We start from the raw sequence: 24,207 nt of genomic DNA on the forward strand, positions 1-24,207 counted from the left end.
AGAACACAACACAGATACAAAAACACAAAATCCCAGAGAAAAAGTACCACCTCAAATCTCAGTGTACATGAGTGTGCACACGTATAGTAGATGCATTACTTACACAACTTTTTAAAAATAAAGGGACCAAATATCAGGAGTGTTTTTATATGCCAACTTAGTTTTCATTGGCCTTTTTAAAAAATTATTTATTTTTAATTAATTTATATTATTTGTTCTTAATTGAAGGATAACTGCTTTACAATATTCTATTGGTTTCTGCCATACATCAACATGAATCAGTGATAGGTATACATATATTCTCTCCCTCTGAACCTCCCTCCCACCCCATCCTACCCCTCTAGGTTGTTGCAGAGCCTTGGTTTGAGTTCCAAGCCATTCACCAGATTCCCACTGGCTATCTGTTTTACATATGGTAATGTATATGTTTCCATGCTCTGTCTCCATTCATCCTCATCTTTCCCTCCTCCCCTGTGTTCCTAAGTCTGTTCTCTATGTCAGCATCTCCATTGCTGCCCTGCACCATCTTTCTACATTCATCAGCACCATCTTTCTAGATTCCATATGTATGTGTTAAAATATGACATTTGTTTTCTCTGACTTCACTCTGTATAATAATTGGCCTGCCTTTTAAGAGCTAACTAGTATTTCATTAATCAATTGTACCACTAGTTTTTTGTACTCACATCGCTCACTTACTGTTCATTTCAACTGCTTCAAGTTTTTCTTCTCTTGAAAATGAAAAGGAATGGCTAAATCTTTGGGCACATCAAGGATTAGTTACAATTAGTTGGAATTGCTGGGTCAAAGGATACCTGCAGGTTCAAGGTTTTGATTCACTTGCCAAATGGATCCTGAGACAGATTGAAACAGTTTATGTATTTTTAAAGGACTGTAATAGTTTCTATTTTGCTACCAGCGCTGGACAGTGTATCAGGATTCTTTTCCTGGCTTACTGCTTTTCTCTCCGTTTTATACATGTGTGTGTGTATTTAACATACAGAGGGTTTTAATTAGTATGAAGCCAAAATGACCAAATCTAACTTTTTCCTTTACGATTTCTTCTTTTGATATCCTACAAAGACCTGCCTCCTCCACCCCAACACAGAAAAATTCATCTAGATTTACTTTATTACTTTTATGACTTCCTCTTTAAGCTTTGCTCTTATTAAAGCTATACATGTGCACTGTTTAACAAGGGAACAATGTTTGCTAAGCAAAACATTAGGTTCTAGGCTCCCCAATCTCAATTGCTTGAGATGAGCACTTCTAACTTGGATGTTCTCTTTTTGTTGTTGTTTTTTGATATGTACCTTTGCATCTTTAAACAGAAAATGTGAGCATTGCCCCTCATTGATTATTAGGTTTCAGGCCCTAGCTATTGACTTTTTATTGTGGAAGAAGATTTAACTAAACAAACACATGCACCTCTTTTGGGTCTTCACCCCTATTACCAAAGGCATATTTGCAACTCTGTCTTCTCAATAGAGTTATACTGTGATCTGGTTAGATTCATATGAAATACACTATTAGGAACATAATGTGATTTGTTTTCCTTCCTGCATGTGGCAGCCAGCAGACTGTTCAGCCTCAGCCAAATCTTCAGGAGACAGCAGAGTTCGCAAGCCAAACTCCCCAGCTGAGCCACTCCCAAATTCCTGACAATCTGAAACTGGTATTGTTGGGAGGCACTGTTGGTGGTTGGGTGGAGAGGGAGGTAATCTGTTACACAGCAACACAGAACTCCGAACACTGCATAAGTTTCCCTAAAAATAGTTTTTACTTTCACATGCTTAATTTTCTATGTTTAGCCCTAATCCTCTCCCAATTGTCTAAATCTACTCAGTACATTCCCTTGTATTAGATATTCTATCACCTTCCCTTCCTGAAAGTCTCTACTGGAGCTTTGAACCTAGTCTGGATGGACTGCCTCTCCTCCTGGGCTCTCCCATCACCATCTTCACAGGGATTTCTTTGGCCTCTCTCCTAGGAACTTCTCCACCTGGACTCTGAGTCTTCCTTTCTTGGTTTACTCCTCATTTGGGTGGACAAAGTGTGAGGGAGATCATTTAAAAAAATATATATTTATTTGGTTGTTCCAGGTCTTAGTTGAAGCATGTGGAATCTAGTTCTCTGACCAGGGATTGAACCCGGGCCCTCTGCATTGGGAGTGTGGAGTCTTAGCCACTGAAACACCAAAGAAGTCCTGGAGATCATTTTTGAGACGGCACAACCCAAACTCTTTTTATCCTATCCTCACGCTATAGTTAGTTGGACTGGGTATAGAATTATAGTCTGGGAATGACTTCCAGAATCTCAAAGGCACTGGTTCTTTGGCTTCTCTTTTCCCAGTACCTTTTAGGTGGTGAAGTCTGAAGCCACTTGGATTCCCAAACCTTTGCACGGGATCTGCTTTTTATTTTCTTCATGCAAGCTTCGAGGATAAGATGTGCGTCCTCTGCAGTGCAGAATTGCACAACAATGTACCTTGTGGTGTTTTTATCCATTGTGCTGGGGTAGTCACAGGACTCTGTTAAGTTGGCCATTTATAATCTTTAGTTCTTGGATTAAAGGAGACTTTGTTGTTGATGACCCACTCCCATTTTCTGTTTGCCTTGTAAAAAAATTTCTGAAATAATTCTGGTGCTGACCTTGGTTGGTCCTCTAATTTCTCTGTTTTTTTTTTTTTTCTCAATGTTTCCTTACTTTTTAATATTTCTAAAGAGATTTTCATTTCTGCTCTCACGTTTTTCATTTCAACAGCTCCTTAATTTTCAGGATGTCTTTTCAGAAAAAGAGTAACCTGTTTTTACTTATCAGATGCTTTATCTGAAACTTTCAATGAGAGCTTTGAAAAGAGCTTCCTCTTCCTTTAGAGTCTCAGTTTCCCTTCAAGTTGCTTTTTTGGTTTGTTTTAGTCTCCATTTTTCATACTAAATACGTCCCTTGGATGAACAGTACTTGGTTATCTTCTTGAATATATGACTAGGAGCCAAAAGGCAGCTGTGAGTACACGAATAGTGTCTGTCAGTTGCATAGGATGATCTGGCTGAGAAGTCTTATAGGGGATCCTTGATGTCAGTAGCTGATCTTTTCTCTGAGGGAGGTGAAATTCCCTAGAGACGATTCTTCCACTCCCATGCACTGGATATAAAGACCCAGCTCACTGTTCTGGGATCTCAGGGAGTAGACGAGGTCCTGTGTGTGTGCATGTGGGGAAGGGGTGTGTCAGCACTCCATATGCATTCATCCGCTTCATCACCTATGAAGTCCTACCCTCACCTGTACCTGAAGCAGTCTAGGTGTTGTGGCCCTGAAGCTTACACAATTCTGCATGCCCTTTTAAAGAAAGAGATTGCAAAACTGCAAATGTAAAAACAGGTCTGAAAGTGAATGTTTATTTAGACAGAGAAAGAGCATAATAAATTACAAGTTATAAAACCTGACAAATAACATGAACATCAGAAAATCAAGAATAACCTAATATTTTTATTAATCATCTGCCTGACACACCTTTATATTTACTTCTCTACATTTTTTTTTTTTTGGCTGCATAGTCTATGATTGCCTCTTCATATGACACAGACTTGATAAATCATCTTCTTAGAGAAAAAAGAAAGATAATTCAGCCTTTTTCCCAGCGGCATTGATTGAAATTTGTTTTCTATTACTGACAGTTTAGAAAAGGTTTTTTATGCAGCTTACTGGTAACATGGGACTTCCCTGGTGGCTCAGACGGTAAAGCATCTGTCTACAATGTGGGAGACCCAGGTTCGATCCCTGGGTTGGGAAGATCCCCTGCAGAAGGAAATGGCAATCCACTCCAGGACTACTGCCTGGAAAATCCCATGGACGGAGGAGCCTGGTGGGCTGCAGTCCATGGGGTCGCAAAGAGTCAGACACAACTGAGCGAGCCTGACACACCTTTATATTTACTTCTCTACTTTTTTTTTTTTGGCTGCATAGTCTATGATTGCCTCTTCATATGACACAGACTTGATAAATCATTTTCTTAGAGAGAAAAGAAAGATAATTCAGCCTTTTTTCCAGTGGCGTTGATTGAAATTTGTTTTCTATTACTGACAGTTTAGAAAAGCTTTTTTATGCAGCTTACTGGTAACATATAAATATAATATAAATTTTAGGACTGTTGTAAAATTTATGAAAATCTCATGTTTCTTTCATAAGTAAACTGTAAGATTTCAGATTTTCTTGTACAATGACTAATCTTAAATGCTCTCTGAATTAATGAGAGAAACTGGCTTGTCACTGATGTCCTTGTAGGAGGGCATACCATGAGTTTTATGTTTTCTTTGTTATGTCTTTCATGTTAAATCCATTAGAAATTTAAATGTTTTAGCAACATGTTCATATGATTTGCTCCTCCTCATTAGCTGGATTATCAAATAATCATCACTTCTATTTAAAACTGATCTATTCTCTTAATGAATTGCTAGCTTTCGGTACAATGTGACATTGTTTTGTTACACTTTACTTGATTTCAGAATAATATCTATGATTTCATTGCCCCCCTCTGTCACTTGTTTTGTGTTTTATTTTTATAGAATTTTTCTTTTAACTATAAAACAAATTTGAAGATGTCCAAAAAAGGTATATCCTTTGTATATTTCCAACTTAGGAGTCTATAATGTCACTTGGTTTATTAAAGATTTCCAAAAATCTCCTTACAAATTAAAGTCAAAACAGCAAACTTTCAATTCAACATCCCCCCCACCCCATCCTGCCCCATCTCAAAAAAGGTCTAGGCTACTCTAAAGCTGCCTGACATGAAGGGGAGTATATAGAAGAAAAAGGAGGACCTAGAGATTGTAATACCGAGTGAAGTCAGACAAAGACAAACATCATATGATACTGCTTTTATGTGGAATCTAAAAAAATGGTACAGATGAACCTTTTACAAAACAGAAACTGAGTCAGATGTAGAAAACAAACTTATGGTCACCAAGGTAAAAAGATCAGGGAGGAATAAATTGGGAGTTTGGGACTGACATATGCATACTACTATATATAAAATAGATAACTAAGCAATAAGGACTTAATGGGTAGCACAGGGAACTCTACTCAATACTCTGTAATAATGTGTAAGGGGGGCCTCACAGGGGCTCAGTGTTAAAAAAAAGAAAACAAAAACCCTGCCTGCCAATTCAGGAGATGCAGGAGACGCAGGTCTGATCCCTGGGTTGGGAAGATCCCCTGAAAAGGAAATGACAACCCACTCCAGTATTTTTGCCTGAAAAATCCCATGGACAGAGGAGCCTGGTGGGCCATAGTCCACGGGGTTGCAAAGAGTTGGACGTGATTGACCTACATGGGAACCTACACACACAACCTTCATGGAAACAGAATCTAAAAAAGAATGGATACAAGTGCTTGTATAACTGATTCACTTTGCTCTACAGCAGAAACTAACACGACATTGTAAATCGACTGTACTAAAAAAAATTAGTAAAAAAAGAAAATGGAAGAAAGGAAGGCAGAGGTATTCTTAACTGAGTGCAGTATAAACACATTTCCGAAGTTTATGGAAATAGGATTATTTGCACACATGGCTAGGTTTCCTACCAGGGCCCTGGACAAAGTCCATGTAAGCAAGGGCCCTGAAGTTGAGGCTTTATTAGTTTCACACAGTAAATCCACTTTTGTGTGCCCCTGTAGAGAAACTCTCTGCTTCACACTCTTCAGGGTGCAGCCCTTTCATTCTTCTGCTAGGGTGAGGTGGGGACAGTCTCTGGGGAAATGGACTTGGGGAAGAGATGGTAGGACTCTCAACTTTTTCATAGGCAGCTTTCAACCAGTCTTCCTAACCTGAGTGTTTGGCTTCGCTTCACTTCTAGAGGTGTCCAGGGCCACCAATTCCTGAACCTTTGAGGATTTTACGACAGAAGTTCTTGGTTTTCCTGAATGCTAGTTCATGATCTGGCTTCCTGGGAAATTCTAAGTCCATTACCCAATGTAACTGCATTCTAAACCCCAAGTGTTGTTGATAACAAATACCAAAAAGTGAAGATTAAAAATCTAGAGTAGAGGTTAGACTCTCAAAAATATTTAAAAAACAAACAAAACAAAATCAAAACAAAAAAAAAAAACAAACAAAATCTTTTATAAACAAAAGATTATAAAAATATATATGAAGTTTGCTTTAAAAATAGGGTCTTTTTTTTTTTTTTGCAAGACAGGAAACACAGAAAAGGTGTATAAACTTGAACCCAAAACAACAAAGTAAATGGCAATGGGATCATACTTATCAATAATTACCTTAAACGTAAATGGGTTGAATGCCCCAACCAAAAGACAAAGACTGGCTGAATGGATACAAAAACAAGACCCCATATATGCTGTCTACAAGAAACCCACCTCAAAACAAGGGACACATACAGACTGAAAGTGAAGGGCTGGAAAAAGATATTGCACGCAAATGGAGACCAAAAGAAAGTAGGAGTAGCAATACTCCTATCAGATAAAACAGACTTTGAAATAAAGGCTGTGAAAAGAGTCAAAGAAGGAGACTACATAATGATGAAAGGATCACTCCAAGAAGAAGATATAACAATTATAAATATATATGCACCCAACATAGGAGCACCACAATATGTAAGGCAAATGCTAACAAGCATGAAAGGGGAAATTAACAATAACACAATAATAGGGGGAGACTTTAATACCCCACTCACACCTATGAACAAATCAACTAAACAGAAAATTAGCAAGGAAACACAAACTTTAAATGATACAATGGACCAGTTAGACCTAATTGATATCTATAGGACATTTCACACCAAAACAATGAATTTCACCTTTTTTTTTAAGTGCACACGGAACCTTCTCCAGGACAGATCACATCCTGGGCCATAAATCTAGCCTTGGTAAATTCAAAAAAGTTGAAATCATTCCAAGCATCTTTTCTGATCACAATGCAGTAAGATTAGATGTCAATTACAGGAAAAAAAAAACTATTAAAAACTCCAACATATGGAGGCTGAACAACACGCTTCTGAATAACCAACAAATCACAGAAGAAATAAAAAAAGAAATAAAAATATGCATAGAAACGAATGAAAACCAAGTGTTGTTGATGTCTCTATTTTCCTTGAATTTGTAGATTCATGATTTAAAAAAAATCACCTCACTGTGTTTCTTGTAAGATTTGTAAGGGAGATAAAACTAGATGCATAATATTACACAGTATAATGTATAATGTGCTATATATTATAGATACATTATATTATACTATATATACCTAGTTTCTCTCTCACAAATCCCACAACTTGTCACCTCTACTCAGAACCTGCTTTATTAATTTTAAATAACAACTTTATGAGATGAAATTCACATACTATAAGATTCATTCTTTTATAAGTGTACAATTTGGTGTTTTGGGTATATTCACAGACTTGTACAACTCTCATCACTAATTTTATTTTATTTCTGGCCATGCTGTGCAGCTTGTGGGATCTTAGTTCCCGGACCAGGGACTGAACCTGCACCCTTGGCAGTGAAAGCAGAGTCCTAACCACTGGATTGCCAGAGAATTCCCACCACTAACTAATTTTAGAACATTTTCATCACCCAAAAGGAAACCCTGTCTCTATTAGCAGTCATTCATCATTTAAAGCTCAACATTCAGAAAACTAAGATCATGGCATCTGGTCCCATCACTTCATGGCAAATAGATGGGGAAACAGTGGGTGACTTTATTTTTCTGGGCTCCAAAATCACTGCAGATGGTGAATGCAACCATGAAATTAAAAGACGCTTACTTCTTGGAAGGAAAGTTATGACCAAACTAGACAGCATATTAAAAAGCAGAGATATTACTTTGTCAACAAAAGTCTGTCCAGTCAAGGCTATGGTTTTTCCAGTGGTCATGTATGGATGTGAGAGTTGGACTATAAAGAAAGCTGAGTGCCAAAGAATTGATGCTTTTGAACTGTGGTGTTGGAGAAGACTCTTAAGAGTCAGTTGGACTGCAAGGAGATCCAACCAGTCGATCCTAAAGGAGATCAGTCCTGGGTGTCCATTGGAAGGACTGATTTTGAAGCTGAAACTCCAATACTTTGGCCACCTGATGTGAAGAGCTGACTCATTTGAAAAGACCCTGATGCTGGGAAAGATTGAGGGCAGGAGGAGAAGAGGACAACAGAGGACAAGATGGTTTGATGGCATCACTGACTCAATGGACAAGGGTTTGGATGGACTCTGGGAGTTGGTGATGGACAGGGAGGCCTGGCGTGCTGTGGTTCATGGGGTCGCAAAGAGTCAGACACGACAGAGCGACTGAACTGAACTATTTTGTAGTGTAGCAGAAAGACACTTGCAGTCTCTAAGGATTTGCCTATTCTGGATATTTCACATAAATAGAATTATATAACATGTGGCCTTTTGTGTTGGCTTCTTTCACTGAGCAAAATGTTTTCAAGGATTAGCCATGTTGTGGCCTGTATGAGTATGATGTTGAGCATCTTTTTTGGTGTTTATTAGTCATTTGTGTATCTTCTCTGGAGGAAACATCCATTCAAATTGTTAGCCCATTAAAAAACTTGATGTTCTTTTAACTGTTGAGTTGTAAGAGTTCTTTATATACTCTGGGTACAAGTCCCTAATCAAATATAAATATTTTCTGTCATTTGTGATTTGTTTTTTTCTACTTTGTTCATGGTGTCCTTTGAAGAATTAAAGTTTTAGATTTTGAAATAGCCAAATCTATGTTTTCTTTTGTTGTTTGTGGTTTTGGTTTTTGTATCTAAGAATTCTTTGCCAAATCCAAGGTCAGGAAGATTCACACTTATGTTTTCTTTACTTAGAGCATTCTAGTTTCAGCTCTTATGTTTAGGTCTTTGATCCTTTCTAACTTTAGTACATAGTGTAGGTAAGGGTCCTACTTCATTGTTTTGCATGGGGCCATGCGGTTATCTCAATACTGTTGGCTGAAAAGACTTTCCTTTTCCGTAGAACTGTCGTGGCACCCTTGTTAAAATCCAACAGACCATCAATGTAAAGGTTTATTTCTGGACTCAATTCTACTCCATTGATTTGCATATCTATCCTAATGCTAGTACTACACTGTCTTAATTACTGTTGCTTTGTGGTAAGTTTTGAGATTGGGAAGAGTAAGTCCTCCAACTTTGAATTTCTTTGCCAAGACTGTTTTGGCTATTCTGTGTCCCTTGCATTTCCAAATGAATTTTAGTGGTTTGTTTTTTATATTTAAATCTTTACTCCATGTAGAGTTTGAGTGTATGGTTAGCCAGTTGCTTTAACGTGATTTTAAAAAATAATCTTTAAAATATATATATTTTTAAAGATTTTTGTTTGAAATGACCATTTTTAAAGTCTTTATTGAATTTGTTACAATATTGTTTCTGTTTTACGTTGGCCATGAGGGATCATGTGGGATCATAGCTCCCCAACCAGGGATCAAACCTGTATCCCCTGCATTGGAAGGCGAAGTCTTAACCACTGGACCACCAGGGAAGTCCCCCCGCAAAAATTAATCTATCTTTGAAAAATCATTTTATTAGTGTTAAACATTTCCACTCTATACCACAAGTAGGTCCACTCTCTTTCGAACACAAATTTAATTATTTAGGTTTATAACAGCTCAATATCTAGTAAGCAAATCTTTCTCATTACATTTCTTTTTTAGGTAATTTCTTGGCCATTTCGTTTTGTTTTCAGATTTAAGATGAAATTCAAAATCATGTGCTGTATCCTCCCTTCTAAATCAGGATATTTATTACTGAAAATATATTCAATTCAGTTCAGTTGCTCAGTCGTGTCCAACTCTTTGCGACCCCAGGCCTCCCTGTCCATCACCAACTCCTGGAGTTTACTCAAACTCATGTCCACTGAGTCAGTGACGCCATCCAACTATCTCATCCTCTGTCGTCCTCTTTTCCTCCTGCCTTCAATCTTTCCCAGCACAGGGTCTTTCCAAATGAGTCAGTCCTTCACATCAGGTAGCCAAAGTATTGGAGTGGCATCGGTCCTTCCAATGAATATTCAGGACTGATTTCCTTTAGGATGGACTGGTGGGACATTCTTGCAGTCCAAGGGACTCTTAAGTCTTCTCCAACACCACAGTTTAAAAGCATCGATGCTTCGGCGCTCAGCTTTCTTTATAGTCCAGCTCTCACATCCATCCATACATGACTACTGGAAAAACCACAGCTTTGACTAGATGGACCACTGTTGGCAGAGTAATGTCTTTGCTTTTTTAATATGCTGTCTAGGTTGGTCATAACTTTTCTTCCAAGGAGCAAGCGTCTTTTAATTTCATGACTACAGTCACCAGAAGATTAAACTCAGAGATTCTTACTAAAGTCAGAAGCATCATTTTCTGCAATTTCTAGCCAATGCCGTAAGACAATAAATAGATATTAAATATTGGGGAAAAAGAGGAATATCTTACAGTTATTTTTAAATGATACGACTATTTGGAGCCCCCCCCAAAATAAAGTGATTTTGGAGCCCCCCCAATATAGTCTGTTGCTGTTTCTACTGTTTCCCCATCTATTTGCCATGAAGTGAAAATACATTATATTTATAAATTAATTTATGAAGAACTTACATCTTTATCTATATTAGGTTTGCTCATTTAGGGCCAAAACACTTCTTTCCAGTCATTCAAGTCTTTTTATCACTTCCTCTGGCCTTAAGAGTTTTTTCATATAGGTCTGCTACATTTATTTTGCTAAATATTAACATCCCAAAGAACACTTACTGGTGAAATTTTTTGCCCTACCTGTCTTAGGTGCACTCCATGGAATTTTATATTTTGGTTATGCTACGAATGGATTCTCTTTTTCACTTCATCTTCCTGGTACACAGGAAAGCTATGGGGTGTTAAATATTTACCCCACAACCAGTCACCACACCTATATATTTAACCTAGTCTTAAAAGCCCAAGAAATTTGGCTGGCAAGAAAAAAAGAACTAACTAGGTTTTCCAAATAGTCATATCATTTAAAAATAACTGTAAGATATTCCTCTTCCCCAATATTTAATATCTATTTACTGTCTTATGGCATTGGCTAGAAATTGCAGAAAATGATGCTTCTGACTTCAGTAAGAATCTCTGAGTTTAATCTTCTGCTCTAGAACAAGAAGAAGGCTCCTGGTTTCAGCCAAGAAGCCTCCCATTGGGTTGGCCAAAAAGTTCATTTAGGTTTTTTCTGTATGATAGTAGAAAAGCCTGAAAGAACATTTTGGCCAATCCAATAATAGTAAGGAAATATTTTTCAGTTTCCAGTTTACTGAAAGATATAAAGACTGGACTTTTGAATTATATCAATGCCTTTTCAGCATGCATTAACTGACCAGTTGGTTCGCCTATGACCTTGTGCTGTGATGAACTGTGTGAACACATGTCTCCAGAATGAGCCACCCTTTCATTACTGAAGCTCTATTTGGTAAAAAGTTAATTAACCTATGTTAATTAACTCTGATGTGTACACATCTTGTCTTCTCATTACAACACATAAGCACCTCAAGGATAGGGACTCTTGACTTATGCTTCTGTGCATCTCCTGCAAGTGCTGTACCAGGCACAGTGCTATTTTCAACCTTTTACTGAATGAACAGCCGGTGACTATGTATTAAGGGTATCCTTCATGCCTAGTACTATGTGAGGATTAGGGATCTCAGGATGAACAAGGCAGACTCATTCTATGATTTCATGGAGCTTATAATCTGGTTTCATACACATAGTAAGCAGGTAATGAATGATTAAATGAATGAGTAAAATGAGACCATTGCCCTCAGGGCCCTATCAAATAGCACACTCTAATTTAGGGCTCCTGAAAAAAGCTACTCTTAGATCAGGCTATATACAGAACAAAGAAAGGTAGTATCATTGTCCTTGGTCTCCCAATCCTTATCTAGTTATAATAAAAACCTAAAAAGGCATCACCAGCCACAAGCACCAGCTGGGGTCAAGGCAAAGTACATTCAGTGGAGACCGAGAGAACAGAGCTGGCCTTTGGCGCTGGCAGTAAAGCCTGGCCAAGTTAGCAGCGTATGGATCAAGGGAACACATTCTCAAGAGCCTGAGAGGAAATGTGAAAGGAGAAGAGTCTCCTGGGTTTCTTCTCAGGCTGCCAAAGGGCAAATGTGCTCTGCTCTGCCAGAGGAAGAGCCAGAGAACTTGGGCAGGTGGTCTGATGGAGGGATCAGATTCTCTGCCGCTGAAGTAGTAAAGGGTGGAGAGAGAGCAAAGCAACTTTAAGGCAACTGACTCTTCGGCCTCTTCACCTCCTTGACCTCTGGATTTCACCCTGTGGTTCAAGGCCCCCACAGGGATGTCCTCAGAAGCAGCAGCAAGAGTGGCAGCACGGCAGCATCCCTTGAGGGCACTGCTGCCCTGGCACAGCTGGGGCTCTGGGATGAGGGGCTCACTGGGCTTCCAGACTTCTGTTCTCCTCCTTGTCCTCACAGCTCTCCCCTTGGAATTGGGCGTGGAGGCGGGGAGGGGGGAGGTCAGCAGAGGTCCAGAGAGGAGATGGGGCTCATTCCCTAGAGAACCTCTAAACTCTGGAGCTATCAGAAAGGCTGTGAGCTCCCGACCCAGGGAGTGGGCTTCCTTACTTAGTTCTTGCCATTCCATAAATACGAGCATCAGAGGGCAGGGGAAGAAATATTTTGGTCTTGGGGACAAAATGGAGAAAACATTTCTCTCAGCCTTGCCCTTCTCCAACCCCCAGCCAGCCCCACCTCAAAAAAGAAAAAAAAAAAAGAAAAAAAGTTCTATGTGTACAGAGGAAAAGGGGAAGAGGGGGGAAAGGGTTCTGTTTTCTTTCACAATAAAGAAAAGTCAACAGGATGTTCTCCAAAGCTACAAATATACTTTTCAAACAGTAAATATCTCTATTAGCAGCAGGATGCCAGTTGGCTAATTCTGTCTCAGTAAAACCTTTCCCAAAGAGCTCCTGCTCTTGTGTAATGTCTATTTACAAAACCGGCTCTTGTGCCTTTTCAATTTGTTGGGTTTTTCAATCTTTTGTTTCCCCACCCTCTCCATGGCAGAGGCAGAGACTGAGAGGCAGCCCCAGATGGCAGCTGGGTGGGGATCCCCCTGGTCACCCCAGCTCATCTCTCAAGCCCTGCCTTCTTTGGAGAGTCCTCCAGTCCATCACCAAGAAGAGCTGAGAGAAGCTAAACCCTACGTCCTCCTCCCTGGCCTTCACTGGGCCTCCTGGATTTGTTTCTATGGAGCCTGAATGGGCCTAGGCCCCGGCCGGGGGGTGGAGAGAACCCTGGAATGATTCAGTCTACCCCCACCCCACCATCTTCCAGATATCTCCAGCTGAGCAAAGATCAGAGTTCGGGGTGGTGGGGAGAGGGAAGGCTGAGCAGAGAGTAGGAGGCAGTTGATAGTGGCTGAAATCCTGGCTCCCCAGGGAGTGGTCTGGGCCTGAGTCACCGTCTCGGCAAGAGCAGGAAGGTGGGCGAAAGGCAGCAGCTTCTGCAGGCTGGAAGGACGAGCCCCTCCTCCCCCAGCCTTCTGTCACTCTATTCTCAGGTCGCTGCTGGCTCTGGTCTGAGGCCCCCACCAAGGCTACCACCACCTTGACCATGAGAGAGAGGAAACAGCAGGCCGGGGCCAGGGCAGGGCTTACAGGGAGTCAGCTGGCTCCGGAGGAGCAGCTGCTCAAGGGATGCCATCTTCTCTGAAGGGCCAGCTGGCCACGATCCCTGGGGCCAAGGAAAGTTCAGCCGGAGCAAGGACGCGAGAGACCCCATCAGAAAGACAAATGGCCTGAGCTATGAACGACCAGTTTCCAGTGCCTACGACCACAGCCTCTCCAGCCCCACCTCAGTCCTTCCCCTAAATTAGCTGGATCCCAAACCAGAGCACAGAGGACACCACCCTCACTTGCCACTGGACCGAGGAGGTGTGTGTGTGTTTAAAAATAAAAGGCATGACTCTGTGACTTGGCTGATTCAGTGCTTGGACCAGCAAGATTGCCCAGCTCAGCTGTGATCCCTCCTTCCCCACGCTCCTGGGGCTGACCTCTGAAAGGAAAGGCAGAATGAATCACAGAGTGTGGAGTGAGTTCATCCAATAAAGAGGCCATTTACTGAGCATCTACTATTGCCAGTTTCTGTGCTCACTGCTTCCGCTACGTCAGTTCATTCAAAGTGCTGCCCTCCCGTATTTCACTCAAGAGACAGCGCACTGTGTGAGGGGATGGACTCTGGATCCAGGCTGCCTGGGTTCAAGATCTGGCTTTGCCAACTGCCAGCTGTGAGACTTGACAAGTGACTTAATTTTCCCGTGTCTCAATTTCCCTGTCTATAAAATAGGATCATAATATAGCTATTGTACAGGGCAGCTGTGAAAGCTAAATGAGTTTACTCTTTACAATAGTTCCCGACCTATAATAAGCAGCCCATATCTGTCATAAAGATGAGGGTGGTGGTATCCTGATGATGCTAATCAAACTGAGGCCTCGATGGGGACTTGCACAGAGTTACACAAAGGTTAAGTACGGTCAGGAGAGCCGAAATGGTTGTTTTCTGTTTGGGGAGCACGCAGCAGTCCCATAACATAATCGCCACTACCAGGATCAAGTTGATATATTTGCTTACAATTGAGTGGTGACTTCCTCCTGATCACTAAAAGGATTTGTGACAGAAGTCTGGAGACTTTTGGAACATCCAAAGATCAAGAAGAGAGAGTAAAGAAGGCAATTCGGGGAGGTGGCTTGGACTTTTTTTTTTTTTTTTTTGCATCTCTTTAAGAAACTCCTAATGTTTGACAGACATTAAAAAAAAAAAGGTTTTCCCATTTTATAAAAGGGGACCATAAGGCACTTGGAGGTGCAATGTTTGTCCTGCTTACTGGACAAACCAGAGATAAGTCTTCTTTGGCCTGACCTCTACTCTGATGGGTTCATGGAGGCTGAGATGCAGAGACTCTGAGAAGCACCAGATGAGCTGAGGCACTAGCTCTGATCTCATTCTCACTTCTGTCCTTCACCAACCAGGAATCTTAAAAGAGCTTTTACTCTGTCATTTCCTCTTCTCTGTTGAAGGTCTGGTCCCGAGAAGTGAGAGGAAGGCTGGGACGGATATCCACCTGTAGGCTCCCCTCCCTTGGTCATCCTCTGCTTTTGGTCACAGGAGGCAATGATTCTTTTGCTATGAGGTCAGCCCTAGCCATGATGCTGGTCAGGCGAGGCATGAAAACAGTTACAGAAATATTGGACACAAAAAATTCTGGCACATGTATAATAAATACTCATGTATCTACCACGGAGCAATGTGAAACTCTAACACTGAGCCACACTTGCTTCAGGTCTTATCCTTCAATCTACACAACAGCACAGATACTGCTGAAGCTCCTGGGGTTTTCCAACCTGATCCCACTTCCTTCTCCCCACCTCATTATCCTCGACATAACCACTATCCTGAATTCAGGGTGTATTATTCCTATATTTTCACTTCATAAATTTGAATCCATAAGCACAAAATATTACTGTTTCACAGGTCTAAACTTTATACAAATATGTGCTGGGCTTCCCAGGTGGCACTAGTGGTAAAGAACCTGCCTGCCAATGAAGGAGACATAAGAGACGTGGGTTCGATCCCTGGGTCAGAAAGATCCCCTGGAGGAGGGCATGGCAACCCACTCCAGTATTCTTGCCTAGAGAATCCCATGGACAGAGGAGCTTGGTGTAAAAAAGCTCCCCTATGGGGCAGAGTTGTATAATCATCAAAAAATGAGAAAAAGCAGTTCCCCACAGGGGTGCAAAGTCTAACATGACTAAAGGGACTTAGCACACATGAACTTTATACAAATAGTACAATATTAAACGTACCATTTGGAAACTTTATGTCTAGCATGTTTCTGAGACACACATGACTTCATTCATTTTGACTACAGCTTATTTTACTATGTAACGATAAAGTGTTTTATTTTCCCATTCTTCAGAGTCTGGACATCTATTAATACAAACAATGCAGCAGGGGCATTTCTGCCGCAGGCCTCCTGCTGCACAGGTGTGAAAGGTTAACCGGGTGAGGGGTAGGCCCAACTCTGACTGCGTGAGGAGCTGCAAAACCTCCCAGTGGTCGTGTCAATTCCCCGCCCCCACCCCATGCAGTGGCTGTAGTTCCCACTGCTTCCTCAGACACCCGGCATTGCTAGACGAAATTTACCGTATCTTTTGCCAGTCCAATAGCTGTGAAATGGCATCTCATTTCTCACTGTTGGTTTAATCTCCCCTTGAATATTATTTATTTTTTGATGTGGACCATTTTTTTTTTTTAATGTGTACCATTTTTTAAAGTCTTTATTGAATTTGTTACAATATTGCTTCTGTTTTATGTTTTGTTTTTTTTTTGGCCCCGAGCCTTGTGGGATCTTAGGTCCCGGACCAGGGATTGAACCTGCACTCCCTGCACTGGAACCTGAAGTCTTAACCACTGGACCACCAGGGGAGTCCTTCTTTGATAATTAATACACGGAAAATCTTGGCTGAGGCTTTTGTCCACCTGGTTCTCTTTTCTATTAAGTGGTTGACAGTTTCCAAATCTATGGAATAAGTTCTTATACAGAACCAACCAATGTTCTTTACAGCAGCCCCTTCTGTATTTCTTATTATAACCTATGACAAAGAACCAAATAAGCAAACAGCACTATCTTGACCAGGCTGAAGTCATAGGTAGAAGCTTCTAGTCTGAATATTTGTAATCAACTCTGGGTCTTGTGTAGAAGACCCATCACCCACTGATCATTTACACTACTGCATGCTATTCCACTATAAACATCTATCAAAATCAGTCATGAAAGCAATGAAGTGGGTCTTTCTTTAAAAACCAAAATAGAACATAATAGAAAATATCTGAGTGCATCACACACATCCAACGTGAAACTAATTTCAAGTGTGTGTGTGTTGACATCAAAGGCATTTCTAACTGCAAACTGTGGTCAAAAAATTTCAGAAGCCACTGTCCAAGTTGCCCCACCCCCATCTCCATTCTTTCGCTTCTGAATTATCCTGCAGACCACTGCCGAATTAACCTGACAAAAATCATTGCTTTTGCCCTGCCACTTCTCTGCTCAAAAACCTGCAATTTTCAAAAGCCTAGGCTTGATTTCAATTCCTCAGCATGGCACTGAAAGTGCTTACAGTAGGGCCCCAACCACAGTGCCAGCTCTCATCCACGAAGCTTCTACCCGAATAACTATTTATTAAATACAAGCTGGCCTCCCGACTGCCCGCCCCCAACACTCTAGAAGCATTCCATCTCCACGCACTTTTCTCACACCATTTTTCCAACCTGTACACCCCCCTCTGTCGTTCCCCACTGCAATAGGATACGCTCGCTAAGTCAACATTGAGTTACAGTCACATACTCTGCTTGACGTCTTTCGTGATGATGCTACATGGACGTTTAGTGATCCGCTGTCATTTCTGTGAACCCCTGGCCCTTTTCATACACCAGATGAAGGCAAGGATAGATTCTTAAAGCCTTTGGAATGTCCCCCAATGTTTAGTGCTTGATATATGTTAAATCAACAAAGATTCATTGAGCTCTATCTATGTGCAACAAACTACACTGGGCTCTATTTAGTAGATCAGCCACCAGGCTAATGGTTTTGGGACAACAACTCTAATAGTTTAACTGCCAATCTGAAACCTACCTCAATCCATTTACTTAGAGTAGAATAATCGAGTTGGCCAAAAGGTTTGCTCGGGTTTTTCCACAAGATGTTATGGGAAAACCTGAATGAACTTCTTGGCCAACCCAATATAAGAAAATGCCTTTGACTAAGAAGCTGTGGGACTCAAGATACTTGACTCTTTCAAACTGCTCCCAAATCAGGAAAAAGTCCCTTCCCCTCTTGTTACAAATGGCTGAAAGTAGAGTTTTACACTTGTGCACAAAACAATGTTGATACAGAATCCCATGGGCTCCTCAATGGGCATTGCTATGCTCTTTACAGGCTTCCCAGGTGGCATTAGTGGTAGAGAATCTGCCTGCCAATGCAGGAGACATAGGAGATGAAGGACGGATCCCTGGGTCTGGAAGATCCTCTGCAGGAGGAAATAGCAAACTGTTCTAGTGTTCTTGCCTGGAGAATCCCATGGACAGAGGAGCCGCAAAGAGTCAGACAAAACTGAGCATATGGCTCTTTGTAGAGGAGGAAGAAGCTTGGAGAGAGGCTGGCCTGTCCAAAGTCACAGAAGTGAGTGGTAAGGCTACCCCAGGCGGGAAGGCCCCATGGTAGGAAGAAACCAAGACAGCCCAGAATACCTGAAGGTCTGCAGGACATGGGACTTCCTCTGTCACTTAATGTGTGAAGACCGGTCACCTCCTGTAATGCACTACCAACCTGCTCATGTTAATCAGCTGACAAAGTCAGATACCTTCCTCTGGGATCCAGTCAACTTGGGGATGGTCTTCCCCTTTCCTAATGTTCCTGTTCAAGCGTGGGAATTCTCAGGCTTCAGTTCCAGTTCTGCGAGGTGAATGAATTCAGATAAGTTGCTGAAGGGAGATAATCAGACCCGAACTGCAAACCTCAAAGGGTAGACGCAGGGATGCTATCAGATAATGGATGGGAACATAATTTGCAAAGTTAAAAGTACTGTAAGAATGTAAGACAGCAATGGTAATGCCAGAGGGAAAAGAGCCTCCCCTGAGAAAATGTTTGCCATTGAATGGATGTCTCCCTCTGACCCAGCAGTTTACTGTCCTTCCTTTACATTTCATCCAATCCATTTGACAATTACTGATTAGGTATCCACTATGTGCCACACACCATGTGTACACACAGATGGAGAAGCCATAGATCCTGCTCTCGGGGACTTTACCGTGTGAGAGGCACATGTTTATGATATGTGGAGAGTGTGAGAGAACTATATGAGAAGCACTGTGGAGCTGGAGAATAAAGGAGTTTGGGTGGGGGTGAGTAGGGAAGGCAAAGGAGAGAACAGACAGAGTAGACTGGGAAGCCACTTCTTCATGTTAACGACAGCATACTTAGACCCTTCAGTTCGTAGAGTAGCTTTTGCACATTTTTATCTTACATTTTTCCTGAGCGAAGGCAAGTCAGTATATGGGAATACAGTCCTCATTCATGCATTTACTCAACATTTACGGATTGCCGGGGACAGTGCTAAGGCTACTATGGTGGCCAAGAGACAACTGTTTTCAATAACTCATCAACTAGTGGGCTGACTGAAAAGCCAGCAATTCAAGTATAGATGCTAATGAGGGCCAGAGGAGGGGCACCCCACTCAGCTTGGCAGGGTGTGCAGGGGCCATTTAGGGAAGACCCTCAGAGGAGGTGAAACCTGCCCTGACTTTTTTTTTACTTTTGGCTAGGCTGGGCATTTGTTGTTGCATCGGGGCTACCCTCTAGTTGGGCTGCACAGGCTTCTCATGTCGGTGCTTTCTCTTGTTGCAGAGCACGAGCTCTAGGGTGCACTGGCTCAGTGTCTGTGGCACACAGGCTTAGTTGCCTTGAGGCATATGGGATCTTCCCGGACCATGGATCAAACCCATGTCCCCTGCATTGGCAGGCAGGACCACCAGGGAAGCCCTGCCCTGACTCAAAGGATGAGCGGATGCTGGCCTGGAGGATGGTGGGGAACGGGGAGGAAAGCATTTTAGGGAGAAGGGGCAGTGGGTAGAGAGGAGCAGGGGCACAAGAGACCAGGAAAACCGTGGACGCAGGAGTGAAGCGGGATATCCAGATCCAGAAGGGCCTTATAAGACATGTCACGGAGTTAGGGCTTTATCCTGAAGATGATGGGGAGGGTACAGGGTGAGAACAGGGTGTAAAAAAAAAGATGTTCCCTGAGGAATACCAATGTTTAAGGGGGCAGAGAGAGGTAGAAAAGCCCAGAAGAATCACAAACACAAAAAATCAGATATGCAGGGTTTCCATTCTTTTCACAACAGATCTGGGTGACAAAGTGTCAGTTGAAAGTATACACTGGAGAAAACAAGACAGAGAAAGACCAAGTGCCTGACCAGGCCATACTGTGAATGAGGGAACCAGAGCCTGAACGCAGCACCAACCAACCAACTCCTACCAAGTTTATTTGTGCTGATTGTAATTTCCTGTCTTCTGAGTCACACTCCTGAGCCTCTAGGTACAGGCCGATTTTCTTCAGCAGTCCTCCTTTTTTCTTGTCGTTGAAGCCTAACATCATTGTCAAGGTGTGTGGTTCCAATGAAGACAGATGAGTAAGATTAAAGCCACTGTCCTTAAAACTACTTAATTCTTCCTCCACATCACAATAAAGACAAACACACACACCCAGGAAGAGAGGGAGTGATGGGGAAGAGGAGGGGAAAGAGAGAAGCACTTGGCTTAGGGCCAAGAGGTAGATCTGTGATCTGATATGTGAACATCAAATGCCTTCCTTAGAGCAGGGCCCACCACTTGGCCACCTTGCTGAAAGGCAGATCGGTGGATGGTGCAGGAAGGCAGCAAGGACCCACTAAACAAACAGGCAGTGGGTGGGCCGCATGCACTGAGGAAGCAGAGAACAAAGGGCTCTCACTCTTCATGCAAAGCCCACAGTGTGCAAAGGGCACCAATATTGGACATTTCTCACTGTGACATTTTGAAAGCCCAGTCTAACTCAGAACAATGGTTGCCCTCTGGGGACTAAGGGCTGTGTGCCCCTAGGCCTTATTCAATGATGGCTGGCATATCCTATGTGCTTGGTGAACTTGACCTTGGGCATCAGCCTCCCATGACAGCTCTACGTCACTCTGGTCTCTTCCCCCACTGAGAATTCCAGTCGCAGATGAATGGATGGATTCATTCTGGGAGCAGGAAAACCACTCCAGGAGTGAATCAGAAGGATCCAGGCCCGGTCCTCTTGCCAGCCATTGAGCCAGGAACTGAGTGTGATTGTGTGCCCAGGCGCCGGTGCTGTTCCCCTCTCAGGGAGAGAGGGTCAGGGTCCACGCAAGAGATGACGTAGAAGCCCTCTAAGGAGGAAGAGAAAGGAACCTCAGCTTTGAGGGACAAAGCTACCCTTTTGGTTGTGACCCTCAGTCCAAGGAGGAGCCAAGACGGGTGTGTATTGGTAAATTAATTCTACTGGATAAAATCTCAGCTTTGGCTGGACAGTTACTTGTCAATTTCAATTCTCTCCAGCCTGAAAGGCTTTAGGAAATAGGCTACTAGTTTTTTCAGGAAAAAAAAGGTTTCTGTGAGACAGGTAGAAACAGTGCACCTCAGGTCACCTAGAGAATCCTTTGGCTTCAGTGGTCTCTGCTCTGCTCCTCCCGATTTGTGGAAAAAAAAAAAAAAGATCGATTCACTCTTAAGAACTGTAAATGCCAGTCTAAGCAATGTAAAGCACTTGTACTGTCTGCTTTTCACTTTGAGGAAATTAGGCAAGAGAACTCCAAAGGTTCAAGATGCAGCAGGTAAGAAGACATCTATCTCACAAAGTAAGGGGACCCTGGTTGACCCTTTAAGGAAGCAATTCTTCTAGGAAGTGGAACTAAAGGATTGCCACTTTGCCCATCAATGATTAGGTTATAACAAGATTGAAAAATCAGCTTTTTAAGGCTCCAGCCCCCTATCGGCCTCTTGGAGCAAAAGTGAAGGGAAAAGGAGCAGCTCCTGCTGGGGCTTGTTAGGGGATTGCTCCGGGCTGCCCTTCGCGTGCTGGCGCTGATTGTCTTATATTTGTCAATCTTCATCTGACAAGCAAGGGGGGTAGGTAGAAATGGCATACTTTTACACTACAGAGCTGTCCTTGACACTGAATGACATCAGCTGCTTGTGGCCAGAACTTAGTTTCCACAGATGGCCAAATGCAAGCCTGCAAGAGCCTTCCTGAAGAATATTCTACCATCTTTGTTCATTCATAACTCGCTATCGTCGTGTACTTTTGGTAAAGAAACAGACTAGACTCTGAGAAGAGTGGCGAAGATGATCCCTATGCTAACATAACCTGGATTCCAAAAGGATTGATTCATCCTGTACCTCTCTGGTGGGGGGGGCGGTGGGGGAGGGAAGGAGCAGTGCATTCAGACCAGCACACCTATTGTGTTGGTTGGATGCCCTGGGGTTTGGAGGTGTGAATATGTAGGCCCTTGGGCCCGAGGGTAAGGTCCTCCAAGCAAATTGAGTTTTACAAAAGAAATCAACCATTGAACTATATCCAGTGTTTATCATCAGACAGTTTCATAGCAATGCACCGGCCAGCTCTTTAGTTGTGACTCGACTCTGAGACTCCCTCCCTTCTCTTCTCTTGGCTTGATCCTTCTCATAACATTTACACTTACTTATGCTAACAGGGAAAGCAATGAGAGGATAATGGCCCTGGAAACGATGAAAACTAGTCTGATACTGTACTGACAGGGTGCGTGTGTAATTCTGGCATCTTCCAAAAAAGAAGCACGGTTTGTCTCTTGAAGACTAAGTGGGGCAAAGGTTACTCTTCTGAAAGCAAGGGGTTTAGATCCGTGAACTGGGCTCAGATTGTCAGAGTGAGGGCCACCTGGCAGCGGTGGAGAGACGCTCACGAAGGGAGAAAAGGAGATATTTCTCAACGGATATCTAGAAAAGGAGGTAACAGGAGAGTCCCTCCCTTCACGTTGTCGAGAGAAGACGGACGGGACCGGCTCCTTGGAACAAAGTCAGAAAACAAACGCCAAGATCCCACGCTAAAGGGATCCCACGCCTCACCTCCCGGTGAGGCCTGCAGAGAGATGAAGCCTGCCGGCCAGCACCGGAGCAAGGCCTCTTGAAGGACCTTAGATTCCGGGCCAGTCGGGCCCTGCTCCGGAGTGAAGGGTCCGCGAGCAGCAGGGACCAAGGGACACAACTCGGACGGACGCAGGGCAGAGCGCATTGCGGGCTGGGGGCTCCAGCGGTTCCCGCCGTCTGGCCTCACTCACCAACTCATGATCCCGAACCTTGCCCTGCCACCGGGGTCCTCAGCTGCAACTCAGCCCTGGGAGATCGCTTCCGGATTCAACCAGTCTCCAGGAAGTGACGTTAGCCCCGCCCCCTCTGCCCGGAAGAGGCGTTCGGGAGGGCGGGGGTGGGGGCGCGCGGCGCCTTAACCCTTCCGCTGCCGCTTGCTTCCGAGGTGTTACCCTGGCCCGCGACCCTCAAGCGTTGGCTTAGGGGCTCCAGAGGTCTCAGGCTGTGGCGGGGGCTTGAGGACCCTTGGGTGCGTTTTGTTCCTTAAACACTGGCTTGGTAAAATTCTCTTCCACAGACTACACGTGTTGCTTAACCGCCGATTGCCTTAGTTTTTCAGTCTGTAAAGAGATTTCTCATCCAGGGACGGTAGCAGTAACTCATTGTCTGGGGATTGGGGTAGGGAGGGCGAGAGGAGGAGGATGAAGGAGGGAGTGTGATGGATGGAAACATATTCACTGTATGGACTTTTGTATCTTTTCAATTTTCTACTGGATACATAGTTACCTGTTACAAACAAAGAAATAAATGGATCTTTCTGCTCCTCCAAGATGGCACAGGACTGTGAATAGAAATAGAATAGGTGCTTTTCAGGTTGGAATGTTCTGTGGATTTATTCAACAGAAGAGGAAGAGTAAGTGTTGTTCCCAGTCTTCCATCCGTGCTCCCCACTATAGAACCCAAATGATGTGAATGGTCCCATTCTTTTTACTCATTCAGCTAACAGATATTCACTGGGCTTCTACAGTGTGCCAGGCACTGCGCTAACTTCAAGAATACAACCATGGAGAAACAGTATAGTTCCCGTGTTTACGTTCTCCTAGAGCTACTTACCTGGCAGTTAGGCAGTTATAAGTGTTCGCCAGGCTCCTCTGTCCATGGACTTCTCTAAGCAAGAATACTGGAGTGGATAGCCATTCCTGTCTCCAGGGGAATCTTCCTGACCCAGGGATAAAACCTGGGTCTCCCACTTTGCAGGCAGATTCTTGACCATCTGAGCCACCAGGGAAGCCCCTGTAGGGAGAGGTAGTTAGGCAACTAAATAATAGTGTATAATGGGAAAGAACAAGGCATTGTGGCAGCCTGTAAGGGGCCCCCCTAAACTGCACATGGGTTTTTAGTGAAGGCTTCTGGGAGAAGCCAATGTGTAAGCCACATCCTGATGGCAAATCAGGCTGGCTGGGTGAGACCGAAGGGAGGCTTGGTGAAGGTGCAGGCAGTGGGAACCTATCCTGGCTGAGAAGAGGACTGAGTTTCAGGCAAGCAACTCATTT

The 24,207-nt window shown here is 43.0% G+C and overlaps 1 protein-coding gene across 4 annotated transcripts in view; it reads right to left on the reverse strand.

The window, feature by feature from the left end:
* BIN3 (bridging integrator 3) overlaps positions 1-22,999 on the reverse strand; it is a 50,793-nt gene extending 27,794 nt beyond the window's left edge. Inside the window, exon 1 of one of the 4 annotated variants that reach the window (XM_040242956.1) lies at positions 22,906-22,999. In XM_040242956.1, coding sequence (XP_040098890.1) covers positions 22,906-22,913 — 8 coding nt within the window. In that variant the 5' untranslated portion in view covers positions 22,914-22,999. The remainder of the gene's footprint in view (positions 1-22,905) is intronic. The other 3 variants (XM_040242964.1, XM_040242985.1, XM_040242976.1) reach the window with 3 other exon arrangements.
* Between the last annotated feature and the right edge of the window lie 1,208 nt (positions 23,000-24,207).

This window comes from Oryx dammah, unplaced genomic scaffold (assembly GCF_014754425.2).
Source record: "Oryx dammah isolate SB20612 unplaced genomic scaffold, SCBI_Odam_1.1 HiC_scaffold_1, whole genome shotgun sequence".
Taxonomy (NCBI): Eukaryota; Metazoa; Chordata; class Mammalia; order Artiodactyla; family Bovidae; genus Oryx; species Oryx dammah.